Source organism: Eretmochelys imbricata, chromosome 2 (genome assembly GCF_965152235.1).
Source record: "Eretmochelys imbricata isolate rEreImb1 chromosome 2, rEreImb1.hap1, whole genome shotgun sequence".
NCBI lineage: Eukaryota > Metazoa > Chordata > Testudines > Cheloniidae > Eretmochelys > Eretmochelys imbricata.
Genome location: NC_135573.1, coordinates 90893680 through 90914180, shown reverse-complemented (window position 1 = coordinate 90914180; position 20501 = coordinate 90893680). Strand labels below are relative to the sequence as shown.

Genomic DNA, 20501 nt, shown 5'->3' with positions numbered 1-20501 from the left:
GCATTTAAAGTTCCTAATGAGGATGCAGGACTTATCGCTGAGACTGACCCCCAAGAAAGAAAACTACCTTCTACACGGTGAAGGCTCCCATCTCTGCTGTAGTATTCTGCCTACAGCTGGGATGGGAACCTAATAGATGGCTAGATTTCTCTAGTGCCTTTTATTTTATAGTAAGGGTATAAGCAATAACAGACTGCAAGGGGCCTTCAGTGCTCCTGAACACTCTCAGAGGAGTGTGCTGAGGTGTGAAGCCAAACGCCCTCATTCACAACCATTTAGATTCCTTCTTACCTCATACCAATGCACCACATCAGCCCCTGAGACCTATGCACTAAGGGGAATCTGTACACTCAGATCTTATCCTTTCCATGCAGCTAAGTAGGCATGACTCAGAGCTGGTGCGGTTATGGGACCTCCACATGAATGATCCTGTTTCTCCAGTAGATCCTTAAGACAAGCTGGTTCCGAGTAAAATCCATCCCCTCGTTCTGTGGGGAAGCAAAACCTTTTATATCCCTCATTCGCCATCACACACAAGGAATATCCTGGGACTCTCACACAGTTCTCACCCTTCACCTCCAATCACCTCCTATGGTTTTTACATGGGAGGAGGTAATATGGCCCAATGTTTTCCTATTTGTCCTCTAGAAAGACCATATTTTAATGGTTTATTATCATGATGTAAAGAAGCACAATGATTTGGTAATCCCAGCAGCAGAGTTTAGAGTGAGCATCTAGTATAGTGTATTATAACATTGTCTAATGGCTGCAAAATGTTCCCCTAGCCGGTGCTCATGTTAGATGCTACGCTGTGTCCTATTAAGATCTGGAAATTCCTTGCACATAAGGTCAGATACTAGTATAAGTGGTAAAACTTTTATTTTTCAACTCTTCTGTTACTTCCAAATAAAACTGAATGATAGTGCAGGAGAGTAGAACAGAACATGGCAAGAGTATCTTTACTGATTAGCATAGCAGGGAGGACGTCCAGCCCTATCCCTTCTACATGTGTCTGTTTGCTTATTCTCTTCTTGTCTTCAGTTAACTTGCTCTTTTCAGGATTCCTGTTCAGTCATGGATCTGAGATGTGTTCCTACTTATTTAAATACAAAAGGATTTTGCTTAACCATCCTTTATTAATTCATTATCATAATATCTTTGTTAAATACAAACTACTTCATAGCAACCTACAGTACTAAACTATGCCTTGGATTTGATCTTTCTGACTGACCACAGAAGAACTCTTCCTGTTTTCTTTATCCATTTGCTAAATGTACTTTAACACTCATGTGATTCACACTAAGATGTGATACTGCTTTGTTGTCTGAATGATCCATACATAGTCCTTGGAAGCAAATTCGGGGGCGATCAAAACATTCTCTTAGGGAGAAGTGAGACAACAGATCAGACAACACAAAATGATTTAGTTTGGGATGTAAATAAAAAGCAGACAAATAGTTTTGTTTAATTTTGTTGCTTTGTTGATACTTTTGCTTTATTCTTTATTTCGATGGGAGGGTTTTAAATTTGCTTCCATTTTGTAATTATTATTTTCACATTTTTTCTTGATGTTTGTTTTCATTGCTGTCTGCCCAGCTGAAGAGATGTCATAAAGATATAAACTCTCACTGAAAAGCAGAACCTTCCTCTCAAATTTCATGCTAAAGGACATGTTCTTGTCCCTTCTACAGCGGCTTTGTGCTGTTCTGGTGGTCCAAAGCAGCTGTAAAGCTGGCTTAACCAAGTAGTGGAGGATTCCCCTTGTGTTAGGGAAACTTGAGGGTGTTGAGCCAGTGTGGCTGGTATGTGCCACTCTTCTCAGCCATTGGCACAGGGAGCATTTCTAGGGGAAATAAGGTGTGCACAAGACTTTCCTATTCCCAGCTGTGAAATAGAGCCATTAGTAGCTGGATGTAAGTTACAGCAGTCTTAAAGATAGCTTAAAGCCACTTTTTTGCTTCCCTGGACCTGTGTTGAACATGGCTCAAAAGACGGGAGCATCTGACCCTGAACATACGACCCATTTCATCCTCTAAATTGAACACAAAAAAATGAAATAACGTCTGCTGAAATAATGTGTTTTTCATATCTACAAAGTTAATGCTTTCATTGTTTTCCAGAGCTGCTGTGTCCAGGCTCCAGTAGGGGTTGTTCTTCCTATGCCCAAATCTGTGAGAGGTTGAGCAGGATCACACATCATTTGAATACTATTTGAATGTCAGGAAAATGCTGAGGAAAGGCAGATAATCTATTAGTTTAGTTACCATGGTAATGAGCATGCTACCCACACCTAGAAAGATAAATTTTTCAGTATACTGATTAGTTTTCTTGTCTGAACTGAATATGCAAGTCCTCTATCATAATGAAGAGCATACCTTTGTGCTACAATTACTCATCATATAGTCTTTCCCCAGTATTCTCACAGTGTAACTAATGTAGGACAAATCTATATTAATCCGGAGAATCCATTTTCTTTTCTGCCTTCGCTTTAACATGCTGTAAAAATGTTAAGGCAAAGGAGCATATTTTACAGTAGAAACCAGGTCCAGTTTTCTGTTCCCATGATGTGTCAATGAAAGCTGTTTAGGACAGAAACACCATATGGTTAGTTAGCATATAATCTGTGATCTACTTAATTCCCTATTTCATAAGAGAAGTAGTCTTACATGTAAATAAAAATAAATTTTAATTTAGCCTAGCTTTTTTGGTCTTTTCGCTGTCTCTCACACACACACATACCTTAAGACTAGCCAGAGACACAGAAGTAGTAACACACAAGGAATTAACAAAATATGGCTTATGTAGTCAAGTAATCAAACCCAAAGCTTTTTGTTGTTTCCACGTGGTCTGAAATATTTGATAGCTTAAGACAATCTCAGAGAAACCAAAAGTATTTGTCCTAATGCTTCAGATAGTATTTACCCTGGAATCCGTGACTTGCAACCCAGTCACTGTCCCTATATCTCTGGCAAAACTTAATTTCTACTGTAATACAATGGTCACTCCAGGAACCCCTAGAAACACATGGTTGTCTGGGCAGCAGCTGAATCACCTCAGAAGTGTTCACAATCATTTGTATGATCTAGAACGGGTTCAAATATTTTATGGGTATTTTTTTATTATAAATTTAGTCCACTGTTGGTTTCAGCTAATTGTTTGCAAACCAAACCTGATTTTCTTCATGGGCATTCATAACCAATAAACTGATACTTAGTAATTTCTGAGCTGTCCACTTTGACTATTCAATCTTTTTTTTAGGAGCCGTGTGGTTAATCAGCACATGGCAATGTTTCTGATTCCTGATTAGATTACTGAAACATTTTAAACCGGAGAATAACAGATGTGACTAGAGGGTAACAAACAACACTGTTAGAATTTTTGGGCAAATAGTTTGTGCTGAAATCTGTGAAGCTTTATTCATTCACACTTTTTTCCACAAGTACCCAGCAGTTGTCCACTTGTTCACAAATAACTAATAGTCTGACCACGTGAATCACAGTAAACTGAACTCAAACCTTTTATTCACAAACTTTTTTTTTGCAAATTAGGTGCGTGTGGGTTTTTGTTTTTATTTTGCAAAAAAACCTTCCCTCTGGATTTCCTCAGAGTAGAGGGGGATGATGGATGATATGTCATATTTAAGAGCTATTCAAAACAAATTTGATATATTATGTTCTAGTAGATTTACCTGAAGTTTCACTTGTATTTCAGGGTATTGCAGTAAATCAGTAAACACTTCTAAATATTTGAATTACTACTTTCAGTTCTGGGCTTCCTGTCTAAAAATAGGCCAATGGGGGCTGCGGGAAATGGCGCCCAGCACATCCCTCGGCCTGCGCCGCTTCCTGCAGCCCCAGAATAAACTATGTCTGTACTAGTTATTTACACCAGTGCAGCTACACGTGACTAAAAAGGATGCTCCAGTGGTTAGTGTGCTAGCCTCGGATTTGGGAGGCTGGTTTCAATTCCCTGCTTTGCCACAGAGATCCTGTGTGACCTTGGCCAAGTCACTTAGCCTCTCTTTGCCTTAGTTCTCTAGATGTAAAATGCTGTAAGCAATAATACTTCCTTAACTCACAAGGGTGTTGTGAGGGCAAATACATTATGAGGTACTTATTCACTACACTGATGGGGATCATACAATTGCATAGATAGATAGATAGAAAGGCCAGATATGTAGGCAAATATGCAAACCAGAGATGTAAATTTTCCCACTACATGCTGCCTCTTCCAAACACACAGAAAATTTTTAAACATATTGAAACTTCACCCTTTCTCTGCTCTTTTTCTGGGATAAAACAGACATGTCAATCTCACCTTCTCCGCCCCCCCACCCTCCCGCCAGAATATCGAAAGCTAGATTATTGTCTAGGTTTAGACTGGGCGCAGCAGACCTCATGCTAACATTATATGGGCCTCATTCTGATCTCATACTAGTGATTATCCAGAGCAACTTTACTGGACTCAATAAAGTTACACCCATGTAAAATCTGTGTAGGTGTAAACAGAATCAGGTCCCATGATTCCATTGTTACATGATGCAAGACTTGACCAAATGCATACATTTTCATTTTTAATATGCATTAAAATATAAACATGGGATTATGCACATTTTAGACAAGATGTTTATAACTCACTGTCATTGCTGTTCAGTATATGAAAAAGAAAGCATAATTGCACTTTCACTGGAATAGTTTGTGTTTGTTTTGTGTCAAAACTCATAATTTCAATGTAGAATGGTCTTGGTATTCACTGGAGATCCACGTGTCTGGTTTTAGCAGTGCATCCCTGTTTCTTTGGATTCTGATTATTTAGCTAATTGTAGCAAATCATTAGGTGGCAGGATGTTTATTCCTTTGAATGAGGAATTTTTTTTAATGCTGAAGTCTAAAAAAATCAAAGTGCACTGCTATTTTTTCCACTGCTCTCATTCTCTCACATCATGTCTGTACCACACACCACGACCTGTAATTTTCTGAGCAACATATTGCTAAAGTAAAATAACCTTACACATGTAATTATCATAGTGAGGTTTTTCTCTGTGCACACTGCCTTGGCAGTAAGAGCTGAGAGGGGCATCACAAGTTGATTGCCTTGATATCTATTCCTTCTAACTTCCAAGTACAACCATTTTGTTTCTTTTACCAGATGTATCCACACCAGAGGCCTCAAGAAAATTAGCAGACAGCTCTGTAGCAAATGGTGGCTTGACACCACAAGCAAAGGTGAATGGCGTCAGCACTACCCAAGTGACAATGCAGCGAAAGAGACTCCTTAAAGCCCCTACATTGGCTGAACTGGATAGCTCGGATTCAGAGGTAAGACAACAGGGGCCCATGCTTTCTCCTCAATTGAATTGCAGAATTTAGTCTTTCTACTGATTCGTGGAACTAATAAACTGGGGCAGTAATTTCATAGATGCTATTTAATCCTGGGTTTTCTTAGTTATAATTTGAGGATTGGATTACTGCATTGCCAACCCCAAAAAGTTCAAAAATCGTAAGTCAGATCCTAAATAATCATGGCAGTTACAATGTGAGCAAGTCTTGTAAATGTATTGCAAGTAACATAATTTTGGTCCCCATGCAGGAGCGTTTTTTGAAGGCCCCAACTGTGAATATGGCTCCATTGTGCTAGGCATTGTACAAAAACATAGTGAGAGACAGTCTCCCAAGGAGTTTACAATTCAGCACAAAGTGTGGGCATGAGTTTATGATGTGGGAGCTGAAACTGGGACCTACAAAACTCATCTCATTTATGGGCAACCACACATTCTTTAGATCAGTGGTTTTCAAACTTTATTCTGGCAACCCAGTTGAAGAAAATTGTTGATGCCCGCGACCCAACGGATCTGGGGATGAGGGGTTTGAGGTGTGGGAGGGGCTCAGGGCTGGGGCAGAGGGTTGGAGTGTGGGGGGTGAGGGTTGCAGGGTGGGGCCAGGAATGAGGGGTTCAGGGTGTGGGAGGGGGCGCTGGGCAGGGAGTTAGGGTGTGGGAGAGGGTCAGGGCTCTGGGCTGCGGGTGCAGGCTCTGTGGTGGGGCCGGGGATGAGGGGTTTGGGATGCAAGAGAGGGCTCCAGGTTTGCTGGGGCTCAGGGCTGGGGCAGGGGATTGGGGCTTGGAGTTGGGGCATAGGCTTATCTCTGGCGGCTCCCGGTCAGCGGCGCAGCCAGGGTGCAGAGGCAGGCTTCCTGCTTGTCCTGGCACCGCAGACCATGCTGTGCCTCAGAAGTGGCTAGCAGCAGGTCCGGCTTCTAGGAGGAGGTGTGCAAGTGGGTCTGCGCAGCTCTCGCCTGCAGACACCGCCCTCCCCAGCTCCTAGTGGCCAGTTCCCGGCCAATGGGAGTGTGGAGCCGATGCTGGGGGTGGGGACAGCCCACGGAGCCCTGTGGTCCCACCGCCTAGGAGCCAGACCTGCTGCTGGCTGCTTCTGGGGCTCAGTGCGGTGTCGGAACAGGTAAGGACTAGCCTGCCTTAGCCGGGCAGCACTGCCAACGGGACTTTTAACGACCCGGTCAGTGGTGCTGACCAGAGCCACTGCGACCCAGTGCCTTCCATTCTGCGACCCAGTTTGAAAACCATTGCTTTAGATGGAAATAACGTTAAATCCAGCTCAGGAATGGATGGTTCTAGACTATTCTCAGTGGTGGAAGAGGACAGGACAAGGAGTAATGGTCTCAAGTTGCAGTGGGGGAGGTTTAGGTTGGATATTAGGAAAAACTTTTTCACTAGGAGGGTGGTGAAACACTGGAATGCGTTGCCTAGGGAGGTGGTGGAATCTCCTTCCTTAGAAGTTTTTAAGGTCAGGCTTGACAAAGCCCTGGCTGGGATGATTTAATTGGGGATGGGTCCTGCTTTTGAGCAGGGGGTTGGATTAGATGACCTCCTGAGGTCCCTTCCAACCCTGATATTCTATGATTCTATTGATTCTATGATTCAGCTCAAGCAGAGATCTGATGACCTGCAGGAAAAACATTACACCTGCAATATTAAGGCTTGCTGTCTGGAAAATTACATTTATTAAATCAAGTTCTGACCTTTTGGGAAATTACATAGGCAGTCGTTAGCTCTCTGGAGAGGACTCATCGACAAACTCTTTGACACACTGCTCAGTCTCTAAATATGCTCTCCAATAAGTTCCCCATCCTGTTCTTAAAGAAACAGCTCCCATTAACCAAAATACAAACACTCAAATGTAATAATAAAACAAATATTAACACATCATCCAAATAACTTCTAAATATAATGTTTTGCAATATAAAAATAATCCAACAAAAACACTTATTTTCTCTCTCTCACACACACATTTTGCTTCCATATGGTTCATTAACAGGATTTGAACCTGCAACCTAAAAATCCACATTCCTGATCTCTTCCACATGAGCTACTGAAGCCCTGGTAGTGGAAAGCATACTATTATCCCCTGTGTGAATCAGCTGATAAAGGGGGAAACGAAGTACGATCCGCAAGTGCGTTATACAGCCATTTGTGAAACACTAGAGGAATGTTGGGCATAAGGATTTGTGGTATCTGTTCCTGGTTCTGGGAGCAGAGTGTGATTTGGAGGTTACAGAAAGCATAGCCAAGTGTAACAGTGTCCCTGTTCCGGGTCAGCTGTGAGAGTTGAACATGGCACCTGTATCTGGAGGTAAAAGTATGAGTCTCTATCACTTATGCTAAAGAAGTGTGTCTGTTAGAATGGAGGCAGTAGAGTCATAAAACTCTGTATGTGGTCAAGCTGCTAGAGGTTGACAGAGCATCACTGCAGTTTTGTGGGTTATGGAAGCACATAATTGGGCATGTTCATTCTGAAAGGCAGTGTGACACAAAGTGGATGAGATTTTGGGTCTTATTCATAACTTTGCCTGAAGTAACCTCTCTTATCTAATCTGTAAACTAGGTACACAATAGTAGTAGATGAGGCTTTGTTAATAATAAGACTGAGGGGCAACAAAATAGTAACAGCAGTTAGTGAAAGACCTGAGACTAGAATTCATGTTCCTGTGGGCTGCAGCTCAGTGCTAGGCTAACGCATCATGATCTTTCACTTGGAGAAATGAACTGAGTACATAAAAAAAGAGTCAGAAAGATAAATGTAAATTGATCCTCATAGGAAGGAATAATAAAATGCATGATTATGGATTGGGGAGTACAGCATAGACTGAGATACCCCATAGAGAATGCTCTGGAGGATAGAGCAAATAATAAATTGAATGTAAATCAACCATACAATACTGTTGCAAAAAAGACAAATCTTATATTGAGTTGAATTAACTGAATAGCTTGTGAAACAAGCAAGATAATCATGCTACCCTGCTCAGTGCTGATTAGGTCTCGGGCACTGTGCTGTGTTTAATGTTGAAGAAGTAAAAAAGATAAATTAAATAGCGGGAAGTTACCAGATTGACAAAAAATTGGGTAAAAGGACCTGTGAAGAAAATTAAAGAGAACCAAGCAAGACCATTATTTATGTTGAAATGCCATATTTATTTTCTGATTTTTAAGTTTGTGGCATATATAAATGACGGGGATTGGTATTCTAATTGTCTGTGAATGACTCGGTCATTTCCATGCTTGTGACTGTATAGAGAATGAAATGAGCTAACCTATTTAGAATTACTCACTGGGATTCCCCAGATTATGATTTTACAATCTACCCTGAAGAAGAGGCTGCACACAGCTGCACTGCCCCAGGAGCAGACCAGAGAATTAACTGTGGCTCAACTCACAATATTTCCCCTCCTCCTCCTTTGTTCTGAGGGAGGACAAAATTTCCTCCGCTTTTTTGTGAGGCAGCTTATTATATACCCATCTAGCTGGGTGGGTAGTGCTGTGATGGGAGGTCTGGAGTCCCCTCCCTGCCTACTTACGTGCAAAGATCAGTATGAGGCAAGCAGGCCCTGCTCTCCCACCCTTCTACTAAAGTCACAATCAGAATAAGGAGATCCATACTCGCCTGCATGTCTGAATAAGGATGTGATAATCTAAGCCCTGGGTATTTTAAATAATTATAGAAATCATCTCCTAACAAGGCCACACACGCGCACGCACACGCACGCACACGCACGCACGCACACGCACACACGCACACGCACACACGCGCACACGCACACACGCGCACACACGCACACACACACACGCGCACACACGCACACGCGCACACACGCACACACACACACACACACGCGCACACACACGCACACACACACGCGCACACACACACACTAATATTGGTGGTGACACATCCAGGCACTCCCCTCAAGTTATGCCTGTAAGCAGATGTGCCTTTCTCAGTAGCTAGGAGACTATACTTGTTTGGATCTGGATCTAAATGTGTCCAAAGGTGTCTGGATCCAGGATTTTAATTTCATGCCACTTCTGCTTGTGAGATTTCATATTGCCTGCATTAGAAATCAACAGCAAAGACATTGGCCTAAGCAAATTCCTCTCAAGAATCATGAATAATTACTCCACATGATTCAGTAGTATTAATTTGCTAAGAAAGCTTATCACTGTAGAAGTCACAGTACAATAGAATAGTTCACATTTTCTGTGCATGTGAGGAGGATAGGGCAAAGAGACAATTAAAAATAATGTGTATGGAGTGTGTATTATCTAAGCAGAGCTGGTTTTTATAAACAGTGGGAAATACAAAATATCCATCGCTCTCATTCTTTCCTAAATTATTTAAAATGAATAGTTTCCTTTGAATTCTTATGTTGGTTCTGAGCAAGGTCTAGCCCACCTCAGAAGTAGCTGAATGTCCATCCCCACCTGCTGGGGGAAAAAAGATGATGATTCTGGAGGCAGGGGCAGTAGGCATCCCTATAGAAGCCCTTTGTTTTCACTGGTGCTGTCTGCCTCTTTCAGCCTGATTTTCTATGGTACCTGGACAGATACTTGCCCTGCCATGGCTACTCCCCAGAAGCTCCCCTGAAAGAGATGCTGTTCCACAGCACAGAGTGAGAAGTAGCTCAAATTACTGTGGAATTTTAGCTCAATTTCACTCCCACTGAACTCAGTGGCAAAACTCCCACAAATACAAACGGGAACAGGACTGAGACATTTGTGTACTGTAATGGGTTTGGACAGGGCAGCATCTGACTGAGACCTGCCCCCGAATCCATCCTAGGCTTCAAAAATGAAACAAGAAATTATTTAAAAATGTTGAACACTATTTTAAACCAAAATAGCTTTTTTCAAAATTGGAAATTTTCATTTTTTAAACATTTAAAAAAATATAATTTGTGAAGCTGAAAAATGAAAAATGTAGTCTTTTTTTTTTTTTCTGAGCAGTTTTTCTTCTCTTCTTCCCTCCAGGAGGAAAAAAAAAATAGTGGAGGAGAGGAGAAAGGGAAGAAGAGGATGGGGAATGAAAAACTCAAAAATTTTGAAAACAGAAATTTTCAATAAAAATGTTCTTAAGCATTATGAGTAAATTAAAAATAATTCCTTTGAGAAACTTGTGGAGAAGAACGACTTTGGAATTGTCAAAAATGTTCACAGTTTTCCACCCCCATTTTCTGTCCTGCTCTAGGTGGAACCCTTTGTAGTCCCACAGGGGGACACGGGAAGGGAGTGTGCCATAGAGCCAGCCTTCCCCTGTCTGCTGCTCATCTAGCCTGCTCCACAGGCATTGGCTCCCCTCCAATCGTAAAAACAAAGGGGAGCATGGAGCTTTTTAATTCGAAAAAGGCACTACCACTAGCAGGTTTCTTATCTCTTCATCTTAACTTTTTAGCTGCTCATCTCTCTGTACATGAAAGAATAAATGAAATACATCTATGACTATAATATCCTAGGGTTTTGTTTTTTTTTTAACTGCACCGATAGTTGTTTTCACCAATCTAAAAGTTTAATGTTGCATTTTGAATAGCAATTCTTCTTCTTCACAAATTTTATATTTATCAGCTGTAAGAGAACTTTTTGGAACCCTCCTTTAGACCTAGTAAATGTTACCAGACTGCTTTTTAAATACCATGCAGGCAGCTAACTCCCAGGTTTTTCTTGGGTTTCTTGTGTTCAGCATAGAGTACTTGAAACCCACACACCTCTGGGAGTGGTGTTCTGTCCCAGCTCGTGGCACCGAGATCACTTACAGAGAGATTAATGAGTCTGCTCTACAGCCTTAGCTAACAGACGCGTGCCTTTTAACTCATGCAGTAGAAGCTCATGTACTAAACTCCAGAGAACCAAGGTTTGATCCCACCTGCCGACGATCAGGGTCTGTCCATACTGATCGCCTGATCTCTAAGGTGCCACAAGTACTCCTTTTCTTTTTGCAAATATAGACTAACACGGCTGCTACTCTGAAACCTGATCATAATTTGTGACTCTCTGGCTTTGGAGATGCCATTTGTTAATGTGCTGTTCCTGTGAGCTTTTCCCTTCTGATTTTTCATAACCAGAGGGGGCACTGTTTCAGTTACTGGAGATTTTCCTTCTTAAGATTCATGTATCTCACAAAAAGCTTGTCTACACTTACCAGGGGATCTATGAGTGGTGATTGATGCATCGGCGGTTGATTTAGCAGGGCTAGTGAAGACCTGCTAAATCGACTGCAGATCACTCTCCCACTGACTCCTGTACTCCACTGGATTGAGAAGACTAGGCGAGTCGACGGGAGAGCGTCTCCCGTCAGCATCGCGTAGTGTGGACCCCGCAGTAAGTAGATCTAAGCTACGTTGATTTGCGTTACGCTATTCACGTAACTCAGATTGCATATCTTAGATCGAATTTCCCCTGTAGTGTAGACAAGACCTCACGGCCTCTGAGACTGAGAGGCTGAGTTGCTTACTTGTTTTCAGAGAGAGTCACTGGTTTGATTTGTAAACCCCAAGAGTACAGTAGGTAACACTGCAACCCTCCTTTTTTAAAAGCATTTGTGTCAGAATTCAACAGTATTCACAAACATTTCTTCAGCCCAGTATTCTTTTGTTATGCTCCAGTGATATACTGCAGCTTGTTTGTATGAGATAATTTAGACTGTAGGTTTTAGGTGAGGGCAGTCTACAAGGGTATTGATTCAGAGAAGCGCGATTCTTTAGCCACCCATTAACTGAAAAGTGTTAGTCGAAGACCATTTCATTCAAATTCATCTCTCAGAATTTGTTTTTGCTTGGCTGCTATGATGAGAACATACTTATGTAATGAATGAGACTTCTTTAAACACAGAGAAGTGCACCAGGATTAGAGATTAGAGAACAGGGTTGTGGAAATTAGTGATTAGATTAATTGCTCTTTACCGGGTCACATGGTCACCAGGGTCACTCCTCATTCCTTTGGAGACCAGAGGAAGCTAAGTGCTTGAATCTTGATTTCTTGCTGATATGAGGTACATACTTGTATTAATTTGGCTTGTAAATCCCTGCTAGACACTCAGTGCCAGAAGTAATTATTAAGGAAAAGGCAGATTACAACAGAGTCACCTAGCTTTCTATTCCTGTTTTTAGTAATATAATTACTGTATATTCCAGTTTATAGCAAAAGATTAACTTGGAAAAACCTATTTACACAAGGCTTGCCTAGTTTCAATATTTTTTGCAGGTGTATTGTTGGAAGATAAGTGATTTAATGATATAATTTATCTGTGGTACCATATGGGGTGGGTGGGTGGTTGAGAGTGAGAGAGACTGCCTCTGAAGAATTCTAATTCTTCCAATTTTGCTTACTTCCAGGAGGAGTCTATGCACAAATCAGCAAGCAGCAGCAGTGTCTCTCTTTCCCAAATGGAAGACTCCTTTCAAGAGACAACTTCTGGTAGAAAGAGTAAGTGTTCCATGTCTAGGAAAGCCCGTTTAAATAGAAACAGAGTAGTTGTTTTGCTTTCCCACCTCCTAGCATTTTCTGTCACATGAATTTTGCATGAGCATATTTTGCTAAATAGTCAGAGCAGATCAGTGTTCGTGGGTAAGTGTGTGGTGCTCACCCCAGGAAAAGAGACCTCCTGAATAGGTTAACATTGATTAAATATCCTCTTGACTAACATGAAGGCGTAGGTCTGTTGGATACTGTACAGATATAAGTTACAAGGCTGCCTAGTTCTGAAGACAAGTAAAACAAATACACGTATTTTAAATGAAGGAAAATATTGTTAAATGGGGAAAATAGTCTTTTCCTAGAACAGAATTTGCTATATGAACAGAGGCCTCCATGCAATGGAATTAACTCATTTACTTTAATAGAATAATTGATCACCACAAAATTACTGTGACCCTTCTTTCCTTTTTAAAATACTAAAAATATTTATTTAGAAGCATTCATACTATGATGTGCCTCTTAAAAAAAAAAAAACAAAAAACCAACAACAACAAAACAAAAAGAAACTGTTCAGAAGACGGAGTTGCATATATTCCGTGACTGAGGCCAGGTCTACACTCAAAAGTTACGTCGACTCAGTTATGTCGCTCAGGGGTATTAAAAATCCACACTTCTCAGCAACATAATTAAGCCAACCTAACACCCGCTGTAGACAGCACTAGGTCGATGGAAGAATTCTGTCAACCTAGCTGCTGCCTTTTGGGGCGTGTGATGGGGTCCTCAGGATCCAATGTGGACTGTGGGACTGCTGAGCCCTCATCTCCCAGCCACTCTTGAACCATTAATGGGAGGCTCCAGCCAGTTTCCCAGCCTTACACCCCAGAACTGGACCATCTTGCACTGGTCAGAAGCCTGGCCAGTGTAAGTTCATTAAGTAGTTCGCCCCTCCCTCAGTGTGGAATGGACACACACTAGCCTTTACAAAAAGAAAAGGAGTACTTTGTGGCACCTTAGAGACTAACCAATTTATTTGAGCATAAGCTTTCGTGAGCTACAGCTCACTTCATCGGATGCATCCGATGAAGTGAGCTGTAGCTCACGAAAGCTCATGCTCAAATAAATTGGTTAGTCTCTAAGGTGCCACAAGTACTGCTTTTCTTTTTGTGAATACAGACTAACACGGCTGTTACTCTGAAACCTGACACTAGCCTTTGTAAACTGAGCTGAAGTTTCCCAAGCACTTCAGCCAAAACACACTGTTTTAGGTAAAATATAAAACAGGTTTACTAACTGCAGAAAGCTAAATTTTAAGTGGTTATAAGTTGAAGGCATAGAGATCAGACTTGGTTACTTAGACTACAAATTTAGTTTTGTTTCTTAAGTTCTACAAACTAAACAGGCTTTGAATCCAGCAGTGTATCACCCTGAAAGATGGTACAAACAGGTTACAGATCTTCAATACACAGACAAGACTCCATTTCCAGCCTGGGACCACCCTTTCCCAGTTCAAAATCTGTCCTCCAGACGTTCCTCCAGGTGTTGAGTTAGTGAGGGAGAGAGGCCAGGTGATGTCACTTTCCCTCTTTTATATTTTCTTCCAGCTTGCTGGAAAGATCTCTGCTGTGACGTGGGGATTGGTCCCCATTGCATGCATGCTCTCTCTGAGAAGTCTCTGGGATAGTGCATTCTTTCCCGGATAAATGTTGATGAACCACTGGCTGGTCCTTTGTTGTAATTGAAAGCTTGGCTGTGAGCATCTGCCAACCTCACAACATACTTTGGTAACACACACATAGCAAAACTTCATAGCTTTACATACAATGATAGCACATACAATCCAACAGGATATTAATGTTCAACAGATCAAGATTTTTCTCACAAGGCATACTTTCTACAAAATATATTATAATCATATCATAGTGATGAATATGGGAGTTGCAGGGTGCTACTTTGAGATGCAGAGTGTCACAGGGAGGTAGACTAACTAGATGATAGGAGCGCCACTCTCGTCATTGTAGTGAGGGTCAATGCTACAGCAGCTGTGCTGTAGACCAGTGTATCGAGTGTAAACAAGCTCTTATATTCCTTTTAATTTTAAAGAGGACATTAGTCGAACTAAAAAAGAATCTACATTTCCTTTTTATAGTTATAAAGTGAAAAAAAATTGCTTTGTAGAGTCGATCTTTTGCAAATAATGAGAAAAAGAATGAAAAGTGAATGTGCATTTTAAAGTTTTATTTGGTATTGTCAAAATAGACTTTATCCGAAGATGATACATTTATAAGACTAAAGGACAGATTCTGTTCTCCACCTGGTCTTAATGTAGACTTCAGCTGAGTTATTCTGGCTTTACGCTGGCATAACTAAGAGTAGGATTTGGCCTTGCCTTTCCATATTACAGGAAAAGAGGAGACATATAGAAGCTCCCCAATCAGTGTGTGCATACTGTGCAGTTCCTTTAGGAATAAGATACAGTTAGTTTAGTCATTGCAAAGGCATAAACTGTCTTTTAACCATTTCAACTGTACAGCAGTATATGCTGCAGTTGCTGTTCTTTATCAAGTAGTTGATTTAGATCTTTGAAATATCATTACAGCGTTAACATTATTCTGATGAACAATGAAACCTGTCATCATCAACCACTCAAGGGACTGACAAAAATTGGTTGCTTAACATGGATGATCTTCTAATACTGTTGAATCAGACTTTTTCTCAGCACACGTGGGTGGCCCCTTAAAGGATCACTGTCAACTCACAGTTGGCTGTAAATGTAGATTCTGTAAAAAATAAAATTTTATGTAACTTAAGACAAATAGAAATGGGTCCTTTATAAAATTCCACTGAGAATAGTTGGTTGTAAGTACATTAAAAATCCCTAGTGTTTCCAATAAACAAAGTGCTGCCAATGCATCAAGTAAAACAACTGAAAAAACAAATATTTTTCTTGCTGTCATCTCCTTCAATTACGGTTATCTTAGATGTTACTCTGTAACAGTATTTAGTTAAAACAGATTGACATTAGTATGATTTTTAATTTGACAGTGTCTCTAAATATTTTCATGTTTCTAAAATGTATAGATTTCTCTGAAATCGTTTCTGTATGATTGTTTGCCACTGTTTTCATAGAGAGAGTGTATGAAAAAAATGCTAAGTAGGTTGAGTGCATCCTTCAGTGCCCTTTGATTTTAAAATTTATATTCAACAAGGGTAGAATTTCTATGAGTGAATACCAGCAAACTGCGCCTTCAGAAACCTGAATTATGCACAAAGATTGGCATTTGCACGTTAGTGTAATTGCACGCCCACAAGTTTTTTTTATAGGGGTGAAACTGTAGGTGCCTTTGCATTTTTGTGGGGACACACACTTCATCGCCTGGTTTTGAAAATATGGCCCATTTAAAGACTATATGAAGATATTCTATCTTGTGTTACTTTGGAAATTAACAATAGATTTTCTGTCAAAACTGTGCCTGTTCCCAGTGTTAGTCCAATGACCATGCAATTACACACTGTTTAACTTCTGCTGGTTGAATCTTTAGTGCCTCCAAAGTTTTTGCCAATATCATCCACGCCACAGCCAGAGAGGCGGCAACCACCGCAGAGACGACACTCCATTGAAAAGGAAACGCCGACTAACGTGAGACAGTTCCTACCACCTTCAAAACAGAGCTCCAAGTCACTTGTAAGTATCATGAGCATTGGCTATAGTGTGAGGAGGTCAATAACTCCACAGTGGTGATAAGACGGAAGCTTTCTAAGAGTTTAAACAACATTAAAACTTAGCTACATTGTGATTAGAGCTGGATGTAAAGCAAAATCCCAAATTCAAACCAGTCCTGAATTTTTGGGGGAGTTTGGATCAAGATTCAATTTTCTGCCTCTCTGATGTTGTATTGAACCAAAACCCCAGGTTCAGATGTCCCAGAACTTTGAAGAAGTGTGGGATCCTGATCTGAACTTGGTGACTCAGACCCATCTCTAGTTTTTATTTCAGCCTGTCTCAGAAAATAATATAGCTTCTAAATAACAGATTTGGAGTTGCCTCCTTTCAAATGGAAAAGCAGCTAATCTATTTTCTCTTTATTATTGGGGTATTTTAATTCACTGCTGAAGGAATGGATGGCTTTCTCTTCCTCCCTTGTAAAGAGCTAGTTTGGTTAAAGTCCTAATGTGAGAGAAAAATCTTTAAAGAGTCCAACTCTTGGTGTGACCACATAGCATTGTTGAGGTCACTGAGGCATAAACTGTTTTGCTCCTTGAAAAGAAAGTACAGTACATTTGATCAATTAGCTTTAATTGAGAACTATTTTCCAACAGAGCCTAAGTGGCAAAGGGGACGGAATGTTGGCTCTTTTGTGTTGGCACGGTGTACTTTGCAACTTAATGTGAGAGACCTGGATTCAATTCCTGGTCTCTTGTTTTCCTTAGCAGCAGGGGCTCAAAGTGCCCCTTTGAGGTATCTGTGTGTAGAGAGATTGATAGGAGCATTCAGTGGAAGGAGGACTCACCAGTCTTCCACTTGACAGAGTGGCACTGATGGGCTTTGAAGTCCTATTTATTTTTCTTTGGCTAAAGAGATGGTGGCTGTGGGGCAAGTCCTTCAGAATGATGAGGTTGAAGTGTAATAACACAATAGTCTTCAGGGATACGGAGGATATTTTCCCCACTTCTACACAAGGGAAAAAATTGACTTTGTATCACATGCTTCTAACTTGAATACAGCTTCTGGTCCTGCGTGAATGGCATTCAGTAATCTTCACTCATTTTTCAAGGAACAGTAATGAATCCTGCAGAGTATAGCACAACTAGAAGTTTTTCTCCAAGAGTTTGTTTGGAGTGTAACTTTTGGAACCTCTAACACTGAAGAGGAGAGTTCATGGATGAGGGCATGATCAATGTAAAAAGAATTTCATTACCATAATGTGCAGCAGTTGTTATATGTGGGACCACAAGATTTATTTTTGCATAGGTATTCACAGAATACGCAAGAAATACGCAAAGGAAAAAAGCTCTGTGTATCATTTTGAGGTGTTGGCTGTTTTACACTTTCAGTATTTCTAAACAAATTACGTTGTGATATTGATCCAGCCAATTTACTGATATTGATCCAGCGCAAAACTTGGAGAACCATGTGACTTAAAAAAGCTTAAATATGACGTCATTGTTTTAAGTAGCTTAATTAAGTTTTTCACATGATTTATTTCAAATGATCATAACTGTTTCTTTCCTTCTGTATAAGCTATTCATTGGTTTTTGGCAACTGTCAAGTGGTGTATGGAGGGGTGGAAGTGGGGTTGTGTAATAGAACCAATAGAGAGAAATTCTAATCAACCTACCAAAATGAAACAACAACAAAAATAAGCAGCAGAAACCTCAAGCAAAAGCAGCAAGGAAACATCTGTGGGAGTCCTGCAGGGTCACATAAATGAGTGTTTCAGATCATGTTGGGACAGTTTATTTACTCTAAAGAACTCTCTGTCATCCCTCACCCAACTTGTTCAACATGCTTTTGTGTATGAAGTGAAAAGGAAGAAAATTGATGTTGAAATGATCTTTTAATGCAGTCTGTTTTATGTGCCGCTGTTAAATATATTTGTTAATCTTTGAAATAGTGCACTCTGGAGGTGGGTAACTGATAAATCATTTGATCTTTTTGTTTTAATTCAATGCAAGGTTTTCAGTATTAGTCTAACAGTAACCTAACCAGCTCCTGCACCCTAACATGGAATTGTTCACCACTCATACAAACTGGCATCTCTTATTTTCTATACCAGACACTGCATTTGTGATGCTGCAGTTCCTTGAGTGGAAGCCTCTAGATAACTGCAAAAAATGCTTTACTTTTTATTTGACTACACGCTGCTTCATCCTTTCCTCTAGGATTGATGGAGTTTCTAATTCTTATCTGCTCCAGTGACAGAAATTTCCCTTCAAGGTGAAAGAGCTTGTCATTAAATAGCCATCAGTGCCAATGAAAAAAGGCCATTGCTACAGTTTCTTAGCAGGATTAGCAGGCAACTGGTCTGTCTTGCATACGAACTAGGATTTTGTGAACAGGCATCTCAGCATACCAAGGGAATTAGAGCTAAAGTAAGAGGAGTGGGGCGAAACAAACTTGGAAAAATTCCAAACAGCCCTTTTTCATGTCAACATATCAATGGTAAATGAGACGTCGCAGAAACTGCAGCTCGGGAGTTCACTATGTTTCCAGGGTTGGCCTTGTGGTGTACCTCCAAAAGTCACCCAACTTGGTACTTAATCAGTAAGATACAGTCAGTGCACTGAGGTGTATATGTGAAAGCCTTCATGACTTTTCTTATTTTCATGATCCAGAATCCCTGCTAACAATTTCATTCATGTTCAGCGTTCCCTATTCTGCTTCCTATCTATTGTTCAGGTTCCTAGGATAACCAGTTTTTTCCCAAGGATGACTTTCAGACCATTTTTTTCAACCATACAAACAGCTTCTCTGCTCAGCTCTCATCCCTTTGAAGCAGCCCTGGTTGGAGTGGCAAGGGCTATGTATTATCTGTGTGACAGAGCTTTTACCAGCAGGTGGAAACCCCCAAAGGTTTGCCTCTTTACGCTGGCTTTGGAGATTATCTTTACAAGCACATGCCTTCTAGGAGCACTTCCTAAGCTGTGGCATGCATTAACAGCTTAGATTGGCACACTACTCCTGATTGAGATTGATTTCAGTGTTTGTAGAATACTTGTGTGTGTTTAGATCCTTCAATCACCTCAAAGGAAAAAGAAATCAGTTGTGAAAGGACAGCAAACTAAAAATGCAACATCATAAGGTTATCAGTGGGACACGTTTTCCAAATCTTAAATATACAGCACATGAAGATCCACCAGCCTTCACAAGCAAAACCACTGTGATCCTTGGACTGTGTTGAAAAGATTAAGCTGTTTGTTGCTTTAACAGGACATACAGTATCATGGAATAGAATGGCATTTCTAAGCAAAATATTACTTAAAACCCTAACAATGGTTTTAGTCTTTGATGCACTTAAGTATCAGAACTTCCAGCATGATCAGTAATTGGCTTGCACCAGGTTAGGTCAACCAATTGAGAAGAAAATAAGAACTCCCCCAAACCCATTTTTAGAACTGGACAGGAAACAAAAATTTTTAAGGTTCTCAAAGTTGGTCGGGGGGTTTCCTCCCATTTCTGGTCCCAACCAGAAAATATTGCAACGCTATCTACAGTCTAGAGATATCTAACTGAGTAGTCCAGACTGAAGATGTCTAGTTAGGCATAGACTTTAGAGTGCCTAACATAATCTGAATTGCATAACTTTTGTATTTCACCCAGCACTTGCAGATGCAGTACTTCCTTGCTGTGACGCTTTTGAATACATGGTAATGACTTGTAATGCAAAGTTTTACAACACATTGAGTATAATGAATTCATTAATATGAAACATGTACTGTTTATACATAAGTAGCATGAGCTCTTAGGTGAGGATATATTGAAAATAATCTACAAAGCGCTTATTTCGTATTATGGATATTCAGACTACATGTTGTCCTTGATATAAATTCACCACAGTTACACTATAATAGCTCTGATTGAGCCCTTGTTATGCTGTGACTGCATAGTCAAAATATTAAGCAAATTCTTTATAAGTTACTTTTCTGTACTTAAAAAGTTAATTATCTTTTAACATGGCTTATTTTTTTCCATTTAAAAATAACCACACTAAACTGTCTTTAATATCAATTGATGATTGGATTCA

The 20501-nt window shown here is 40.4% G+C and overlaps 2 protein-coding genes across 2 annotated transcripts in view; one reads left to right on the top strand and one right to left on the bottom strand.

Moving 5' to 3' along the window:
* The window catches only part of SPIRE1 (spire type actin nucleation factor 1), a 149725-nt gene that overhangs the window by 121834 nt on the left and 7390 nt on the right, over nucleotides 1–20501 (top strand). The window contains exons 9-11 of the mRNA XM_077810464.1: nucleotides 5149–5318; nucleotides 12678–12768; nucleotides 16299–16441. Of these exons, the coding sequence (XP_077666590.1) occupies nucleotides 5149–5318; nucleotides 12678–12768; nucleotides 16299–16441 (404 nt within the window). The remainder of the gene's footprint in view (nucleotides 1–5148; nucleotides 5319–12677; nucleotides 12769–16298; nucleotides 16442–20501) is intronic.
* The window catches only part of PRELID3A (PRELI domain containing 3A), a 40112-nt gene continuing 34584 nt past the window's right edge, over nucleotides 14974–20501 (bottom strand). The window contains exon 7 of the mRNA XM_077810465.1: nucleotides 14974–15536. The gene's annotated coding sequence lies outside the window, so the exon portion shown is untranslated. The remainder of the gene's footprint in view (nucleotides 15537–20501) is intronic.